Source organism: Pinus tabuliformis, chromosome 2_2 (genome assembly GCF_031772625.1).
Source record: "Pinus tabuliformis cultivar Carrire ecotype Pingquan chromosome 2_2, CPIR1, whole genome shotgun sequence".
Classification (NCBI taxonomy): domain Eukaryota; kingdom Viridiplantae; phylum Streptophyta; class Pinopsida; order Pinales; family Pinaceae; genus Pinus; species Pinus tabuliformis.
The window spans coordinates 549,573,745-549,589,166 of record NC_142300.1 but is presented as its reverse complement, the minus strand read 5'-3'; the positions used below and the strand labels follow the sequence as shown (position 1 = coordinate 549,589,166).

Here is a 15,422-nt window from a genome sequence, read left to right as displayed (position 1 = left end):
AGAACCTCGACTCGGTGGTGAACTGAAGAGTCATTTCTAGGTTGGGTAGCGGTGCTCTGTTTTCCAAGTGTCGTTCTCTCTTTTGATCTAGTTTGACTCACTTGCGTGGATTGTTCTGTATGTTGGTTTCTTACCCTCTATGTTATAAATTCCTTAGCATATGAGAGAATTTGCTTGAGTTTTAAATGCACTGCATGTGGCGTTAATGAGATGATTTTATGGATGCACATAAATGAAATTCTAATTACAGTCACAGTATGTGGATCTTATGTAGAATTGGTGTTAACCTGTCTTTTGTTAAGATAGTGAATAGTCGTGCTTGAGCCGCTATGCAAATTTGTTAATTGTGGTTAAGGCTCGACTGTATAAACTATGGTACAAGTTATTTGTGCTATGCATCCAATGCTGCACTTCTGATTAATTGTGTATAATCCCTAAGATACACATGTTAACGTGTCATGCAACTGTGGCAGACGGATTATTGATTATGTATGATAAATGATTTTGTTTTGAAACGGTAGAGCCTATGGTTCAGGTTATCTAATATATGCATTATGCATTATAGGATGAATTGCATCCATTGAGGCGTTCTAATTATTTATTCGTATTGCATAAGATATATGTCGGTGGTACTTTCGGCCATGACAATAGGAATATGAACATGCCATATGGCAAAGCTAGTTATTGTAAATGGATGACCTGATCTCCATAAATGTTGGATTGAATCCTCAAAGGAGGGATACTCGAATGCGGGATATTGAATAATATTGATTGATTCCTCCTCTGTGATGTGATGTAGGCATGGGTAGAAGTGCTTGTGTTAGCTTTGTTATGAGGTAGTTGTATATGAACGCGTGTGACAACCATTACATCTAAATTTATTACAAGCTAAAATTAGTAAAGGAAACCAATATGTTGCCTTTAATACTGTGGCTAGGAGGTGTCTACTGAAAGAGGACCCAAAGTTGATCATAATTCATGGAACAAGGTACCAATCAACCTTAAGCACAATGCAAGAATAGGATGAAAACCTTAAGCATGACCACCAACTCATCGAATGGCCTTGAGGCTGCAATATGCAAGAAGAGGATGAAAAACATTGACTTTGAAAGCTTTTACAACCAGAGAACCTTAAAACCCCAACTCCCTCCTTAGGACAAGTGTATTTGAGTTTATCAAGAGTTGGCTTCCAACACACCCAACGCTCAATGCCAAACATGACATGGTACACTAAAACACAAAGACCGTAAAACCTTTCAACATATCGACAAAGTACACATTCTTCCTTGAAATACACATTCTAAGGAAACCCACAAATGACTTCTCCTCATTTTGAGGATGGTACATAAGTTAAATTGGATTGCATAGGGATTTCTTAACACAGGGTTCAAAATTATTACAACAATATACTCATTAATCACTAAATATGTCATTTGTAGGAATTGCAGTCAGGTGGGGAGGATAACACTCCTATCCATTTTTAAAGCTACACCCAATTAATAAGTTCTCCATGTGCCACAATAAATGAAATTTTTATGACTATAGTGACACATCCCTCGAGATTTCCTTCCACACCAACACTTTTATCCATGAACTAAAGAGTGACTATTTCATTATTATATTATACATACATGTTAATATAAGCATTAAAATTTGTATTCCTTTGTAAAAAATGCTAGTCCAAGAGATACATTTGATCACCTTGTCTTGTATCCAATATCCAATGTTGACCCCTATATCCTTAGATCTAGAGTGAAGGTTTCATTTCTAATGTTGTGTTTGAGCTTAAATTCTAATTAAATATTTGGGTTAGCCAAGGTCATTACTTAACTTAATGGCTTTGCAAATTACTTAAATTAATGGCTTTGCAATTATCTCATCCATTGTCGTAGCCCAACTGTAGCTTCCACTACCATTAAATGCAAAACCACTGACAAACAGAAACAGACACAGAAGCCAAACGCCGTTATTGATACTTACGAAGGTGTGGCTTCATATTTGCAAGCTTGTACACACATATTCAGATTTGGGTTTCATGGAAATATTTTCTTGCTAAGCAAACTAATAAACCTCTATACAAAGTCGACCGCATGAATTATGCACGACTGGTTTTTGAAAATTCCCCTAAACGGGACTGTGTTTTATGGAATGTGCCCATCAGAGGGTACGCCATGAATGGACCCTGTGAGGAAGCCCTCCTACTCTATTCCCAAATGCGGCAGAAAGGCATACAGCCCGATGAACTCATTCTTCCCTTTATTCTGAAGGGGATGAAGGTTCATCATTTTATAATAAGAGCCGGATTGGATTGCAATCTATTTGTGGGGAACGCCCTTCTTGCTCTATATGCAAAATGTGGAAGTATAGAGAACGCACGCCAAGTGTTTAACAAAATGTGTGAGAGAGATTTGGTGTCATGGAACTCTATGATTGTTGGATATTCTCAGAATGGACATGCCTATGAGGCATTGACGCTTTTCCATCAAATGCTGCTAGAGGAGGTGGTACCGGGTCCCGTTACTATGGTTAGTGCTCTCCGAGCATGTACATAGGTCGAAGCTCTTCAACGAGGTAAGTGTGTGCATAGTTACATGATTAGAAATGAGATTGAGATCAACATCTTTGTAGATACCTCCCTCACAGATCTCTATTCGAAATGTGCAAGTATTGAAATGGCACGTCTATTGTTTGACAAAATGTCTTGACAGAGATGTTGTGGCATGACTGCATGCAGTAAAAACACCCACGAATGTGATGTAGGTTGGCTTCACGCCACTGTGCTCCATTTGAGAAAAGAGCCCAAGAGCATTTTCAGCATGCTCGTTCATACCAAGACCCTCAATAATGTCTTGACCGTTTCAGAGGGGCTATTGCGAGGTTTGCGTAATGGAGTTCGGACAGATTCAGGACGGGGGGGTTTTCTACATTTTAAGACGGTGATTCGAGGTTTTGTTTCTGAAGCATAAAATCTCTGTAGCGAAAATGAAGTCTTCTCTGAGGAAGCTGCGAGGGTTTTCACTCAGCAAACATGGAGTTAAAGAGAAACTGGGCGCGGTCTATCACAGCCAGAAGCAGCAGCAGCTGCCACCTCCGGCTTCCCTGGACGAGCTCGTTCAAGCTTCCCAGGTACCGATTTCATGGATCATTTTTCAAGTTAGGGCATGCTGTTGCGTTATTTATATTTTCAAGAAAATTGAGCTTTTTCCTTTAAAAGAATTCGCGATAAAGAGGTTCTTGTTGCGTTTTAGAGATAGCCTGTGACGAATGATTTTCAAAAATGAAATGCGAAGCGTTAGTTCTCTTGATGAGTTCAGAATGTAGTGATTTCTTTGATAAATTGTAAAGTTAGGACAGGTTATGATATTTCAGGTTTCAAGCATGGAAGTTGAGCTTTGCCTTAAAATGAATTGCATTTTTTTTTTGCCCAAAATGGTTTTCTTCGAGTTATGCAGATCAAATTTAGGCGATGATTTAATCATCTAGACAATTCTAGAGGTTTATTAAGCCCGTCCTAACTTAAAAAAATATAATGCATGAAATCACTACATCCTAGACTTCTAACATTTAATCCCAATGTTTTTTACACTGGATCTGTAAACCCGATAACAATCACTTCCGACGTAGCATTTCAATTTCTTTAAAAGCAAAGCGCGGTTCGATGCTTAAAACTTCCAATATCACAACGGCCTGTCCTAACTTTAGAGATAATCAATGAGGTATTCATTTAAAAGCAAAACTCTATGGCCGTGTGTGAAACTAAAATATCACGACAGCCTGTCCTAAGTTCATAGATAATCACTGAAGTGTTCCTTTCGAATGAAAGATTAATTTCCATGGGTAAAAGTTCAAATATCAGGATAGCCTGTCTTAACTTCACAGATAATCAATGAAGTCGCTAGATAGAAAATCCTAGAAGTTTTTGATCACAGTGGCAGAAAGAACATAACTTGTTAGGTCATTGAGATGTTGCCTTTGGCAATCGGTGACCCCAGGGCTTGATCTCGTCACCTCTGGCTGGCATGTGTAAAGGGCTATCATGCTATGTTGAGGGTTGATTGTTATGTTATTTGAAGTTTTATGCATGTAGGTTGAGCTTTACCTTCAAATGAATTGTAGCATTATGTTAAAAGGGTTCTCGTTGAGTCTTTGTTGTTAACGATTTGCTAAGTTGATCAAATTTAGGGCTGTAAACATGAATCATCACGCTTCTAGATAATGCGAGAACTTTTGTGTGTTATGTAACATGTTGAAGTGCAGAACTGAGTGGCTCGTTGAGAGGTTTACTTTTGCAATTGCTGATTCTGCACAGTTTGAACTTGTGACCTCTGGCTGGCATGTGACAAGGGCTAATCGTATGACTCGCTGAACCTAAATTGAGTGAAAAATACAGCTCAAAACACTTCAAGTCAATGAGAAGCCATCTGCTCTGGAGGAATTAAATTGTCTATGAAATTTAAATACAGAAATTTTGAGTCTTAATTAGCTTAATGTTGCTTAGGTTCCATTCCCAAAAAATGATTGGCATTAGGAAGTTTGAATCTCTTTTCATTCAACAGTGCTGTTTAGATAATATCTCAGCACAGTCGTCTTCAATATCGTTTCATGCTGCATGCTTTGATTTTTGGGGTAATTAAGATTTTATTAAAATACAACTTGTAACAAAATGAGGATAATAATGGTTTCCCCTGTTGATTCTGAGTATGTGCTATATTTTTCATTGCTTTACATCTTTCAAAAAAAGAGAGGACTTTAACATCTCCTTACTTGAAATTCCTGGTTTAAACCCTTATATGTTCATATTGAATATTTTGTTGCATGTGCTGTTAATCAGGCATAAGTTTTATTCAGTTCTGAGTAAATATTGCAGCTCAAAGTACAACAAACCTAAACTTATAAAAGTTTCATTCTAACACTTTTTCATCCAACTTTTAATTTACTATTAACAACCACTGAAAGTCGTCCCCATTCTACTAATCAGCTATAGTTAGCTTATCTTAATTAATTAAGCGTAAGTTGTATCCAGTTCCAAGCAAAATGCTGCAGTTCAAAGTACAACAAATATACTAATAAAAATCATATTCTAACCTTTTGCTATCCAACACATTATCTTAAAATTTATATCCATGAATAACCTGTGGCAGTCATTCCTAATCTAGTAAGTACTAAGCAGCTAGAGTTAGCTTATCTAAAACTACTTCTACATCATGCATTTGCCATTTTAAACACAAAGTCAAATTCTTTTTCGTTATTGAGAGTGTTTATGCTAAAGACAATAAGGGTGGCTCTTAAGTTTTTTGTTTATGTGCTACAGAATCTCCTCTACAGTAAGCGAAACCATTCTAGGTGCGGGGTAGGATGTGCAGGGTTGAGAGGGAGACAGATGCTACTTGCCTTCCTTTGTTCTCTCGACTCAGCAACTTGTCTGTTTGCTAAACATTAGAGGAATTTTTAACCTTTTAGAAGTTGATTATATGGGAGAAGACAGTCAGGATTCAAAATAATAAACTTATGTTCTTTAATGAAATACCACTGGAGTGTTTTTGGTCATTCGTACTGAAAGAATTTTTGGTCATTCTTACTTTCATCTACATTTTTGTAATTAACTTGTACTTCAGACTCTTTTTTTTTTAATTTTTTTTTTTTCAACTCGTGTCTCCCATATCTCTCTTACTTTCCAACTATGTTGCATGGAGAGTCAACATGTGCCTGATGACAAATCCCTTGTACCCTGCATTCCAGTGTTTTGGGGACTTAAAAATGGCTTGGGAATGTCCCAGAATAGCTGGGGGCATCATGGGAGACATGGGAACTTCTAGGGCATTCCCAATCCGTCCCTCACAAAAATATCTGGGACAGTCAACTGACCCTTGAACCTACTGACAGTTCAAGATTATATCTATATATATAGATATATATAACCTAAATCCATCCCTGCACCTGCCTGAAGTCTAAATCCTACCTGCTTCTAATTTTCTAAATCCTACCTGTCATCTCAGCATATCATTCTAAAATTGTTCTCAGCAATTCCTTTCTGCGGCGCTGGCACTCACAGACTCCAGTGCATCATACTCTCAGTCAATACTTGCTATTCCTCTGCAATTCTTATCCCTGACTGTATTTATAATCTTTATCAGTGTCAGGGGGGTGGGCATCAACGGCGGCTTTTGGGATCTATTTAAATTTTCTCTTTGAATTTATTTAAATTCTTATTCACAGTGTTTCTTATTTGCAATTGGAATTTATTTATTTAAATGTTTTATATTTATCGTGGTGAATTAAGAAAAAAATATTATTATTATTATATTTAATATTTTATTATTTTCAAAATTTTAAATATTTATGATTACTATTACTATTATTATTATAATATATAAAATAATTTATATATTATTGCCATCTCCAACTTTCTGTCCCCTGAAAAATTTGGGGGTGCACTCTGGTGGTTCCGGAAACTTACCCACCATCCCTGCTACCCCCCGTCCCAAAGCCAGTGCGACATAGCTTTCTAACTATGTGTTTGCTGCAGCAAGGTGGTACAATTCGAGTTCAATTACTTTTTCCAGAAAGGCAGAAACAAGTTAGTTGCTTGCAGTTGTCTCAAGTTATTTTGCTTCATTGAATAGAGTGAGAAGTCCTCATGAGTCAAGGCCAGTATAATCCCCATGAGATTTGAACCTTTCTGAACATTGCAAGTATGAATTCTATTCACCATTTGGACTGACCATGGAGAGTAGTTGCCTAAGATACAACTGTTTGCAGCTGAGTTAAGGTTACTTTTCACTAATAAATAAACTAAGCTAAATAAAAGTGATTTGTAGACTGGTCATCTAGCATTCCATGAATTCTATTTTACAATTTTGTGGAACTTCCTATTCTTTCTATAGAATTCTGTGGAACTAAATATTCTTTTCATCCTCCCCAAGTTAATGGTTTATTCAATCTACTGCTATTGTATTTTACAGGATTGGTCTGTCCTGATCTATATCCCAGGTTAAATGGAATAATTTTCAATTATCTTGGAGTGTATAAGATGTTTAAAACAGAGAAACGGTTTGTAAATTCTTTAGTACTTCCTCTAAGATTGAAAAAAGTAGAGGCTGGTCAATTTCAATTTGATTTACTCTTGCTCCTAGAGTTCATTGTGAAAGTCTTGGATGAGATTTTTCTTAATTTTTTTTTATTTTATTTTATTTATCAGGCAGGGATAAGTGGCTTTTATGTTAATTTCTTGTGATTGCAGAATGGTTCCGAGGTTAATAATTTTTTTCACAGTTATAGCTGGAATCCATTTATTGATAACCTATGCTCCTTCTTGTAATATTCTACATAATATTTTTTTTTTTTTTTTTTTTTCAAAGAAAAAAAATGTATATATTAATTAGGCAAAAATATATGCATCTTCTGACTGGCAACTGATTTTTCAGTTTTGCCAAAATCATGACTGGCTGTTTTCTAATCTTCCCAAAAAAAAATATTTGACATTGGTCATCCTGTTGATACAAATTACCTTTTTGTCATTTGCGTTATCCTTAGGCAGAATTGTTTGCAGGAGGCTTGAAATTTCCATTAGTTCCTGTGTAAGTTCACATACTAAGGATTTAGGGTAAGTGTTGCACCATTTTCTTGATCTACACATTACAGAAGCGTCGACCCTAAATCAAGGTGAACAACTTGCTTGGCAAGTTGAATAAATTCTGCCCTAATTGCTTGACGTTCAGGGCTACAAATCTAATTCTTTTCAGATCTGAATCTGTTTATGAGAGATAAAACACACAAATGGCATAATAATCATTTATTGCTCATCATAACATTCAAATGCATGAGATCCACGCCTTCCAAGTCACTTTCATGATGGAACAATTGACTGCATAAACAGTTTAATTTTTAGCCTGTTTCCATTGCTTTCTTGCAATCATTCTGATAAATCTAGCAACAGAGAACATCTCCAAGGACAGAGTCATGCCAAAACAAGGTGAACAATTTGACTAATATAATTGGAATGATCTATGTTATTGAAGTTCGATGTCTGGAGTTTGAGATCACATTATTCTAATCTGCAAGTATTCATGATGGGTTTGGTATTTTATAGCTTGATACATCTTCTAAAGACTCACATTAACGCATGAACAAGCCTATCTCTCTGCCCTTTGGAATCTATGAACAAGGTTTGCTACTCTGCAACCAGATCACACTCTGCTCTGTCAAAACGTTTCCTTTTTGAAAATTTTTGCATGACTGATATCTCAGGTATATCCAAAACTAAATCAGTGCTGATAACAGCCCAAACATCCACTCAATAATACTAGCATCACACTGGTTCTATCTTCTGTTACTAGGAGTTCAAGTACTAACTTTTACTGCAGAATTCTTGAGATCATGCTAACGTCCTGAATGATCAAACTTTGGGGTTTATTTGCATCATTGTTATGTAAACTTTCTTGTTTTGGAACTAGTATATATCTTCTATTTTTTTTTTTATTTTTTTTTTTATTATTATTGTGGATGCATTGTTTTACATACATAGTCTTGTGCTTTGGTGCTGGTGTCTTTCTGTCATATCTGAACATCATTAATGTGTTTATTTGGCACTAGTTTGACCATTGTATGTTGGAATCTAAACTTTGATTTCATTTACAGGACTACTCTCTTGAATTTTGGAAAATTTTGACATTGTTTCAAATTTGATTCATATTTGAAATAACACTTGAATGCTCATTAATTGGTATACATCTGGAAGCACTAAGGGAGCATTTCTATGTTGTTTCATCATTTACACAGGGTACTTCCTAACTGTTATTCTACCCTGGATTCAGAGGAGCAGCCAAGATTTTATCCATAGTTTCTTTCCTTCCAACTTTAGATGGGATCTCACCTCAACCTTCTGCCTTGGTGGTCAATCAACATCTTTGATGCCTGTTCGGGGTTGTGCCATATTAGGTTACAGATCATACATAATCAGACCGAGTTATGGACCAGCTCCAGACAGATCCAGAGTATGGCGCCTTCCACCCATTAGGGGTAAATCAGCTCCAGACTGATCCAGAGTATGACACCTTCCACCTATTAGACTAGGCCATACATAATCAGAGCGAGTTATGGACCAGCTCCAGACAGATACTTTGCAGATACAAAGTATGGCACCTTCCACCCATTAGGGGTAAACCAGCTCCAGACAGATCCAGAGTATGGCACCTTCCACCCATTAGGGCTAAACCAGCTCCAGACTGATCCAGAGTATGGCACCTTCCACCTATTAGACTAGCCCTACATTCAGCAGAGCAGAGATAATATTTTCAAGAGTTTCCTTGCTTGGACATTAGATGATAGGAGAGCATTTTGCATATGTTCTTAGGATGCTTTTGTGCAGATTATAGTGGGTTGGTAAGGGATCCCCCTCCCCAAACACCCTATCAGCATAGTTAAGACTTGAGTTTAGGGTGGCTTTAATTATCTCTGGTAATAGAAAATGATACGGAGGATTGTGCATAACCCACCCCCTTTTTGATTCCAATAAGCAGAGGTGGTCACTATGGTAATCCGATTTCAATTTGTAGTTAGAAAATGGGGTCACAACTTTCCATATTTTTTGTTTTGTTTTGTCTTTTTACATCAAACAATAGTATATTTATTAGAACCATAGTCAACTAAACAAACAGGAAACAATTTATTTGATAGGTGGAAGAAGTGATAGGCTTAGAGCAATTGAATTGTAGGCCATGCTTCTTGACAAATTGATGAACAGATGTCTCCTTACTTGAGATTTAGGTTGGCACCATGGCACCATCCTGTCCATCATTATACACTAATCTTGTCATTATCTTCTTCACTGTGAATGACTGGCCTGTTCCCTGCAAATAGATCTGGGCATAGAGGAGCCAATCCAAGAATAGTAATCTCTAGCACATGACAATATTAATGATCTAAATACCTAATCCTGAAGCTTGAGTTTGATTTTTCTCTACTGGTTCTGAATCTCTGATTGAGAATCTCCCACTCGTCATTATCAAACCTTCTCCTTCATCATTGGCATCAGCTGCACTGCTGAGGTACGTTGGTTGGTTGTCATTGGACTTGAGAGCTTGAAGTTTCAAATGATTATAGTAACAGACAGCCAGAAAAGCCAGTCCACACCCACTCAAGTTTATGACTGTAACCTTTTCATTTATTACAGACAAAGATTATGTTATGAGCAGCCAGTCCTTGCAAGACCAACAACATTCATAGTCAAGGCTGAAGTCTTTCCTATCAGAAGAAACACTGCAAGATTAAGAGCCAAGGCACAAGCAGAAATGTCATGTAATCCAAATCAAAGGAAGAGACCCTGATTATCAGAAATGGGTATTCTACTAAGGCCCAGGGGGTGCTGAGAAAAACAAGACAACAAGGAGCAACAAAGATGTGATGGGATTCAACTTAATCCCTTTTGATGTTCGTGGAATTTGTATGAGAACCAATTGGGTAGTCTCACATGCAACTGCACTTAACTGGAGAATCACCTCCCATGCATTCATCTTGGCCTCCCCATAAGCTGAAATAGTAACTCCAATGGATATGGCCAACATATTGGCCTCGGGCTCACCTTTATAAGCTTTTTCTTCAGGGAAACCACAATCAAATACACAGCAATGGGAATTAGAGCTTTCAGCATTTGAAATAATGATACTGAGAGGAAAACATAGGCAGAATTTGAAAACCAGAGACCCAAAGAATACACTTATCAATACTATGGGTTCAACGAGCTTGAAGACTCTTACAATAGCAACAGCCAGTGTTGAGTAGAAGCCCATGTGAATCATGGTGGGACTGATCACACTAAAGTTGTCAAGCAATGGCAACTCCAATGGATATGGCTAACATATTGGCCATGGCCTCACCTTTATAAGATTCTTTCTTCAGGGGAACTGCAATCGAATGCATATCAAATGGGCACAAGAGCTTTCAACATTTGAAATATCGATACTTTGAGAGACATGCACCAAAGGCTGCATCATTTAGGATTTGTACTCAGTTTAGGTGTCATATTCAAGGGGAAGTTGTTATGCTTTCCACCACTTCATAGATTGTTAGAGTGATGAAACAAAAGAGGCTCCCTCTTGAGGCTAGATTATGTCATTCATATCAGCTGTGTTGTTGATGTCCTAGCTCAGCCAGGTCTTGCCAAAACTCTGTTGAGGTTCAAAATTTATTATAAACTGAAATGTCTTCACAAGAATTGACCTCATAAAATGCCATAATCACAAGATATTCCATACATGGCTGTGATTATGGCTCGCAAGACCCTTAGACTTTGAGCAATGAGGCTCGCAACATCACTTATGATTATGCACTCTACAATTCTGTGACCAGCTGAATGTCAAGCAATTGAACCGCGATTTAAATCCTATTTTGTCAGCAATAAGTACTATACTTTGTCTTTATTTAGTGTAGAGAACCAAGCACTTATTCTGCTCATCTATAGAAGGGACAATGGTTGTTTGCCTATGAGGTATAAGGAAATCCTATAAGATGTTTTGTATTTTCGTATGGAATTGAATCATACTCCTGCACACTGTAACATTCATATATATCAACCTGTAGAGGCTTTAATAACACCTGGTATTCTGGTTAGTGATTTTATTGGACCTCATGTGCATATCCTACATGCATAGGATGGACTATTCATATGTTACAAGGTATTATTCTTATTATTTAGGGTGCACATCTTCAGGTGCTCAAGAACGATTACTAGAACAGTCAGTTAATTCTGCAATTTAAAGGATGAAAAAGGAGGTTATAGGAGTCTAGTTTTGGTTCTCATCCACAATGTCACACTAGTCTGCCTGGGCATGGTTCTCATGGTTTAATAGTGACTTGAGGAGTCATAATACCACAGATCACTAAACACGAACAGCTAAGGTAGCCCAAGGACAATAGCCATCTTTACACATTAATTAACAGGTCTTACATTAATTATCCTAGGGGGTTTTAATACTTCCAAATGCTTAAAAAACAGTTAGCAGAGCATTCACATTACACATTCCAGCAATCTTTTCTATAAACCAACCAAATGTAGTCAGGAGAGCCCTCCTTTTACACTATACAACCTTATTGTTAGTATGATCAACCTTATTTTAATATATAGTGTGACAAACCGTATGTGACAGGCAGGTGGAAAACTTTTCTCGCAATTGACTAAGCGACGTCCTGCGAGCCAGACTTGAGACGGAAACCCTCGTCAGAAGTTTATGCTTGGCTCTTTTCCAAACAAATGAAGAGTCAATGAGGTTTTGTGTAATCACTTTTGGTATCGTATTGGGTTATTGTTAGAAGCGATAATTGGATTCGGATTCTCATCGAGTGAGTTGTTTTGCTTTCTCAATTTGAGAGGGTTTGTTTAGAGGGAAAAACGAAAGAGGACATACAAGAATAGTGAGGGGAAAGATGCAGAGGAAGAGGATTGAGAACATCGCCAGCAGGTAGGCTACATTTTCCAAACGTAGGTGGATTGCTGAAGAAAGCTTACGAGCTCTCGTTGCTCTGCACTGCAGAAGTTGAACTTGTGATTTTCTCCCCAGCAGGAAAGCACTATGAACTGTTTTTTAGTGCAAATCCTACTATTTTGATTCTAATAATCATGGCTATGCAAACCTCATGAGATTCTTACTAATAACCCCGGTGGTGCAAGCCCTAGTAAGCTCGATGTTGAAAAACTTAGTGTAAAACCTCCAAATCTCTGGTTTTGTTGTAGTGCTTATTGGAGAGTATATAAAAAATTTCACACCTTTTTATGAGATATGGGAGGAAAACATGTTAAAGATTTTTAATAAATATAAAATTTCCAAAATGATGCTAGTTACGTGTGATTCTTTTTTCATTGTTTGTGATTATGAAAAATGAAACTCAATGTTTTTTCATTAGTGCACACATATTTCATTATATAATTGCATATAGAAAAATCATTCCAGAGCCGATAACAATAAAAATGAAGAATTTATGGTCCAACATTATATTTAAGGGAGATGTTTAAGGATGACGTTTGAATTTTGTTTTTCATTTTAAGACATTTGGAGCAAATATTAGGAAGGACTTTGAGAAAGGATTGTCCTTGATTTTCAAAAATGGAGTTGTTCCTTTCCAGCCATATGCCCCAAGTGACCATCAAAGGGAGAGCTCATATGTTTTTTGGATGTTTTCTTTATAGCCATTTTTTTACACATATCCATAGAGTCCCCATGCCATTGATGTGAATTACTTGTTCGGTTTTTTTTAACCAAAATTTTTAACCAAACAAGAAAAATTAAAAAAATGCCTCAAGATCAAAGACTGAAACAAAGACCTATTGACATACCTTTTAAAGTATGGAAAGAACTTGTAAAATCATATGAGAAGTTGGATGCACAAAGAAAAGCCGACAATGAGAGCATTTAGGTATTGAATTTTTCATTAAACATTATTTAGAATGTATTAATACTTATAAGTATCTTAGACATGTATTTGTGTGAAAATAAATTGAATTGGTTTATGTTTAAGGACAAGGCATCCAAGGCGAGGTTAACCAAGACAAAAGTCACTCATCGTAGTGGCCAGAAAGGTTTAAAAGCACTGATAACAACCTTTGTAAGTATATTAAACATGTGATATTTTTTTAATAAATTTTGTACTAGAAGAAAGTCATTGTTATCTAATTTCTCCCTATTTACTGATTGATAGGAACTAAAATATGGAAGACCTCCAAATCATTTGGAAAAGGAGGTGCTGCAGCAAAAGAGATGGGTTGAATTTGTTGTTTGGATGGACTCTATGGTATGTAATTTTAGTTGGATTTCCAATATACTTTTAAACCATATTTTCATTTTATTTTTTAGTACTATTAGATATTATATCTTACCTCATTTTATGGTTAACATTGTATAACAAAAACATGCGTTGTGTTATGTAATTAATACTAACATGTAATATTGATTTTTTTTTGTCAGAATGCTATAGGTAATGATTGCCAAGACGATGATCCAAATTATGTTCAACATATATCAGGAGATGATGAGGATGAGGATGAGGATGATGGTGGTGAAGGAGGAGATGATGATGATAGTTGCGGTGTTGGTGATGATGTGGATCAGAGTAATGAGGATGGTCAAGATGATCATGAGGATGATCTTGGTGGTGGTAGCTAGGCATGCACATGCATTGTTTTTTATGAAGAAATTATTGTGTAGAATGACATTGTTATGTTTAGATGGGTGTTGTGAATTTACCCTATATCAATGAGACATTTTGATTTTGTAATCATACGATGAGTTTGATTTATGTATGTTGTTAATTTATCGTAGAATAACGATATTCATGAAATATTTTGATTTGTTAATCATATTTGAATTTTACTTGTTTTGATTAAAAATAATACTGATTTTATTAGTATTATGTTGCTATTTTATACATGTTTTGAAAATTGTTAATGACACATTGTTATTTTTTTGGATGGATGTTGTCAATTTCTCTTAAATTTCTTTACAAATGATTTTGAATTGTGATATCTGCTTTAATGATATTTAGAAACTATCATATATTTCACTATGAATCTATAAAGGGGGTCATATATGTAAAGAAAAATATACTCTATATAAGAAGTCAAATGCAGATGTAACCATGGATGCAAAATTGGATGTTAAACTAGGAATTAATACAAAATGCAAACAATTGACATACAAAGTGTTTTAAATTAGAAGTGAAAAATTGTGCAATAGTTGACACAAAGAAGGGAACAAAACATGGCATACAAAAGGATATCAAATTGGGCAAAAACAAGGACACATAAATGGGCACCAAATTAGATGCAAAAAAAGACAACAACTAGATGTAAAATAAGATGCAAAGTTGAGCGTTAAAAAGAAGCAAAAAACGTTACAAATTAATATGCCAAATGATGATGCAAATAATGGTGTAAATTTGGGATGCAAACTTGGGTGCAAAAAAAGGAAAAAAAAAAGATGTAAGAAAAGACATAAAACAAGATGCAAAATGGGGCTGAAAAAAGGTGAAACCAAGGATGCCATATTGGATGTAAAAAATGATTCCTAATCACATGCAAATTTAGGCTCGAACTCAGACACAAAATTATATGCAAATGTGGACACAAAATGAGGCAAAAAAGATGCAAATTTGGATGGTGAAAACGACGTAAAACTAGACACCAAAAAAATGCAAAATTGGATGAAAAAGTCGGTGTAAATAATGGTGCAACATTGGACACAAGTAGACACAAAAAAATGGTGCAAAAAGGGGCATAAAATAGCTTAAAATTGGATGCAAAACTTGGTGTAAAAACAAATACAAAAGTAGACGTAAAAAATGGCTCTAAATTGAATGTACCATTAGACACAAAATAAGATGCAAAGGTGGACACAACACATGACTCAACATAAGATGCAAATATAAATGCAAAT

General features: G+C 36.0%; 2 protein-coding genes across 3 annotated transcripts; both read left to right on the top strand.

The window, feature by feature from the left end:
* Window positions 1-2,090: 2,090 nt before the first annotated feature.
* LOC149193812 (pentatricopeptide repeat-containing protein At3g22690-like) lies at window positions 2,091-2,966 on the top strand. Its single transcript, XM_089407444.1, has 2 exons — window positions 2,091-2,525; window positions 2,709-2,966. The coding sequence occupies exons 1-2, from the start codon at window positions 2,091-2,093 to the stop codon at window positions 2,964-2,966; spliced, it is 693 nt and encodes a 230-aa protein (XP_089263570.1).
* On the top strand, window positions 2,931-14,307 carry LOC149193811 (uncharacterized). Of its 2 annotated transcripts, XM_089406979.1 has the most exons (4): window positions 2,931-3,126; window positions 13,510-13,596; window positions 13,690-13,782; window positions 13,956-14,307. In XM_089406979.1, the coding sequence occupies exons 1-4, from the start codon at window positions 2,983-2,985 to the stop codon at window positions 14,151-14,153; spliced, it is 522 nt and encodes a 173-aa protein (XP_089263105.1). In that variant the 5' UTR covers window positions 2,931-2,982; the 3' UTR covers window positions 14,154-14,307. The 2 variants fall into 2 exon arrangements, with proteins under 2 accessions (XP_089263105.1, XP_089263106.1); XM_089406980.1 differs by lacking the exon at window positions 13,510-13,596.
* The last annotated feature ends 1,115 nt before the right edge of the window (window positions 14,308-15,422 follow it).

Bases quoted from the DNA above. Each gene is read 5' to 3' on its own strand.
- LOC149193812 (XM_089407444.1), top strand. From the start codon at position 2,091: ATGAATTATGCACGACTGGTTTTTGAAAATTCCCCTAAACGGGACTGT. The intron at 2,526-2,708 runs GTTAGTGCTCTC...ATGTCTTGACAG, and splicing joins TACCGGGTCCCGTTACTATG to AGATGTTGTGGCATGACTGC.
- LOC149193811 (XM_089406979.1), top strand. From the start codon at position 2,983: ATGAAGTCTTCTCTGAGGAAGCTGCGAGGGTTTTCACTCAGCAAACAT. The intron at 13,597-13,689 runs GTAAGTATATTA...ACTGATTGATAG, and splicing joins AAGCACTGATAACAACCTTT to GAACTAAAATATGGAAGACC. The intron at 13,783-13,955 runs GTATGTAATTTT...TTTTTTTGTCAG, and splicing joins TTGTTTGGATGGACTCTATG to AATGCTATAGGTAATGATTG.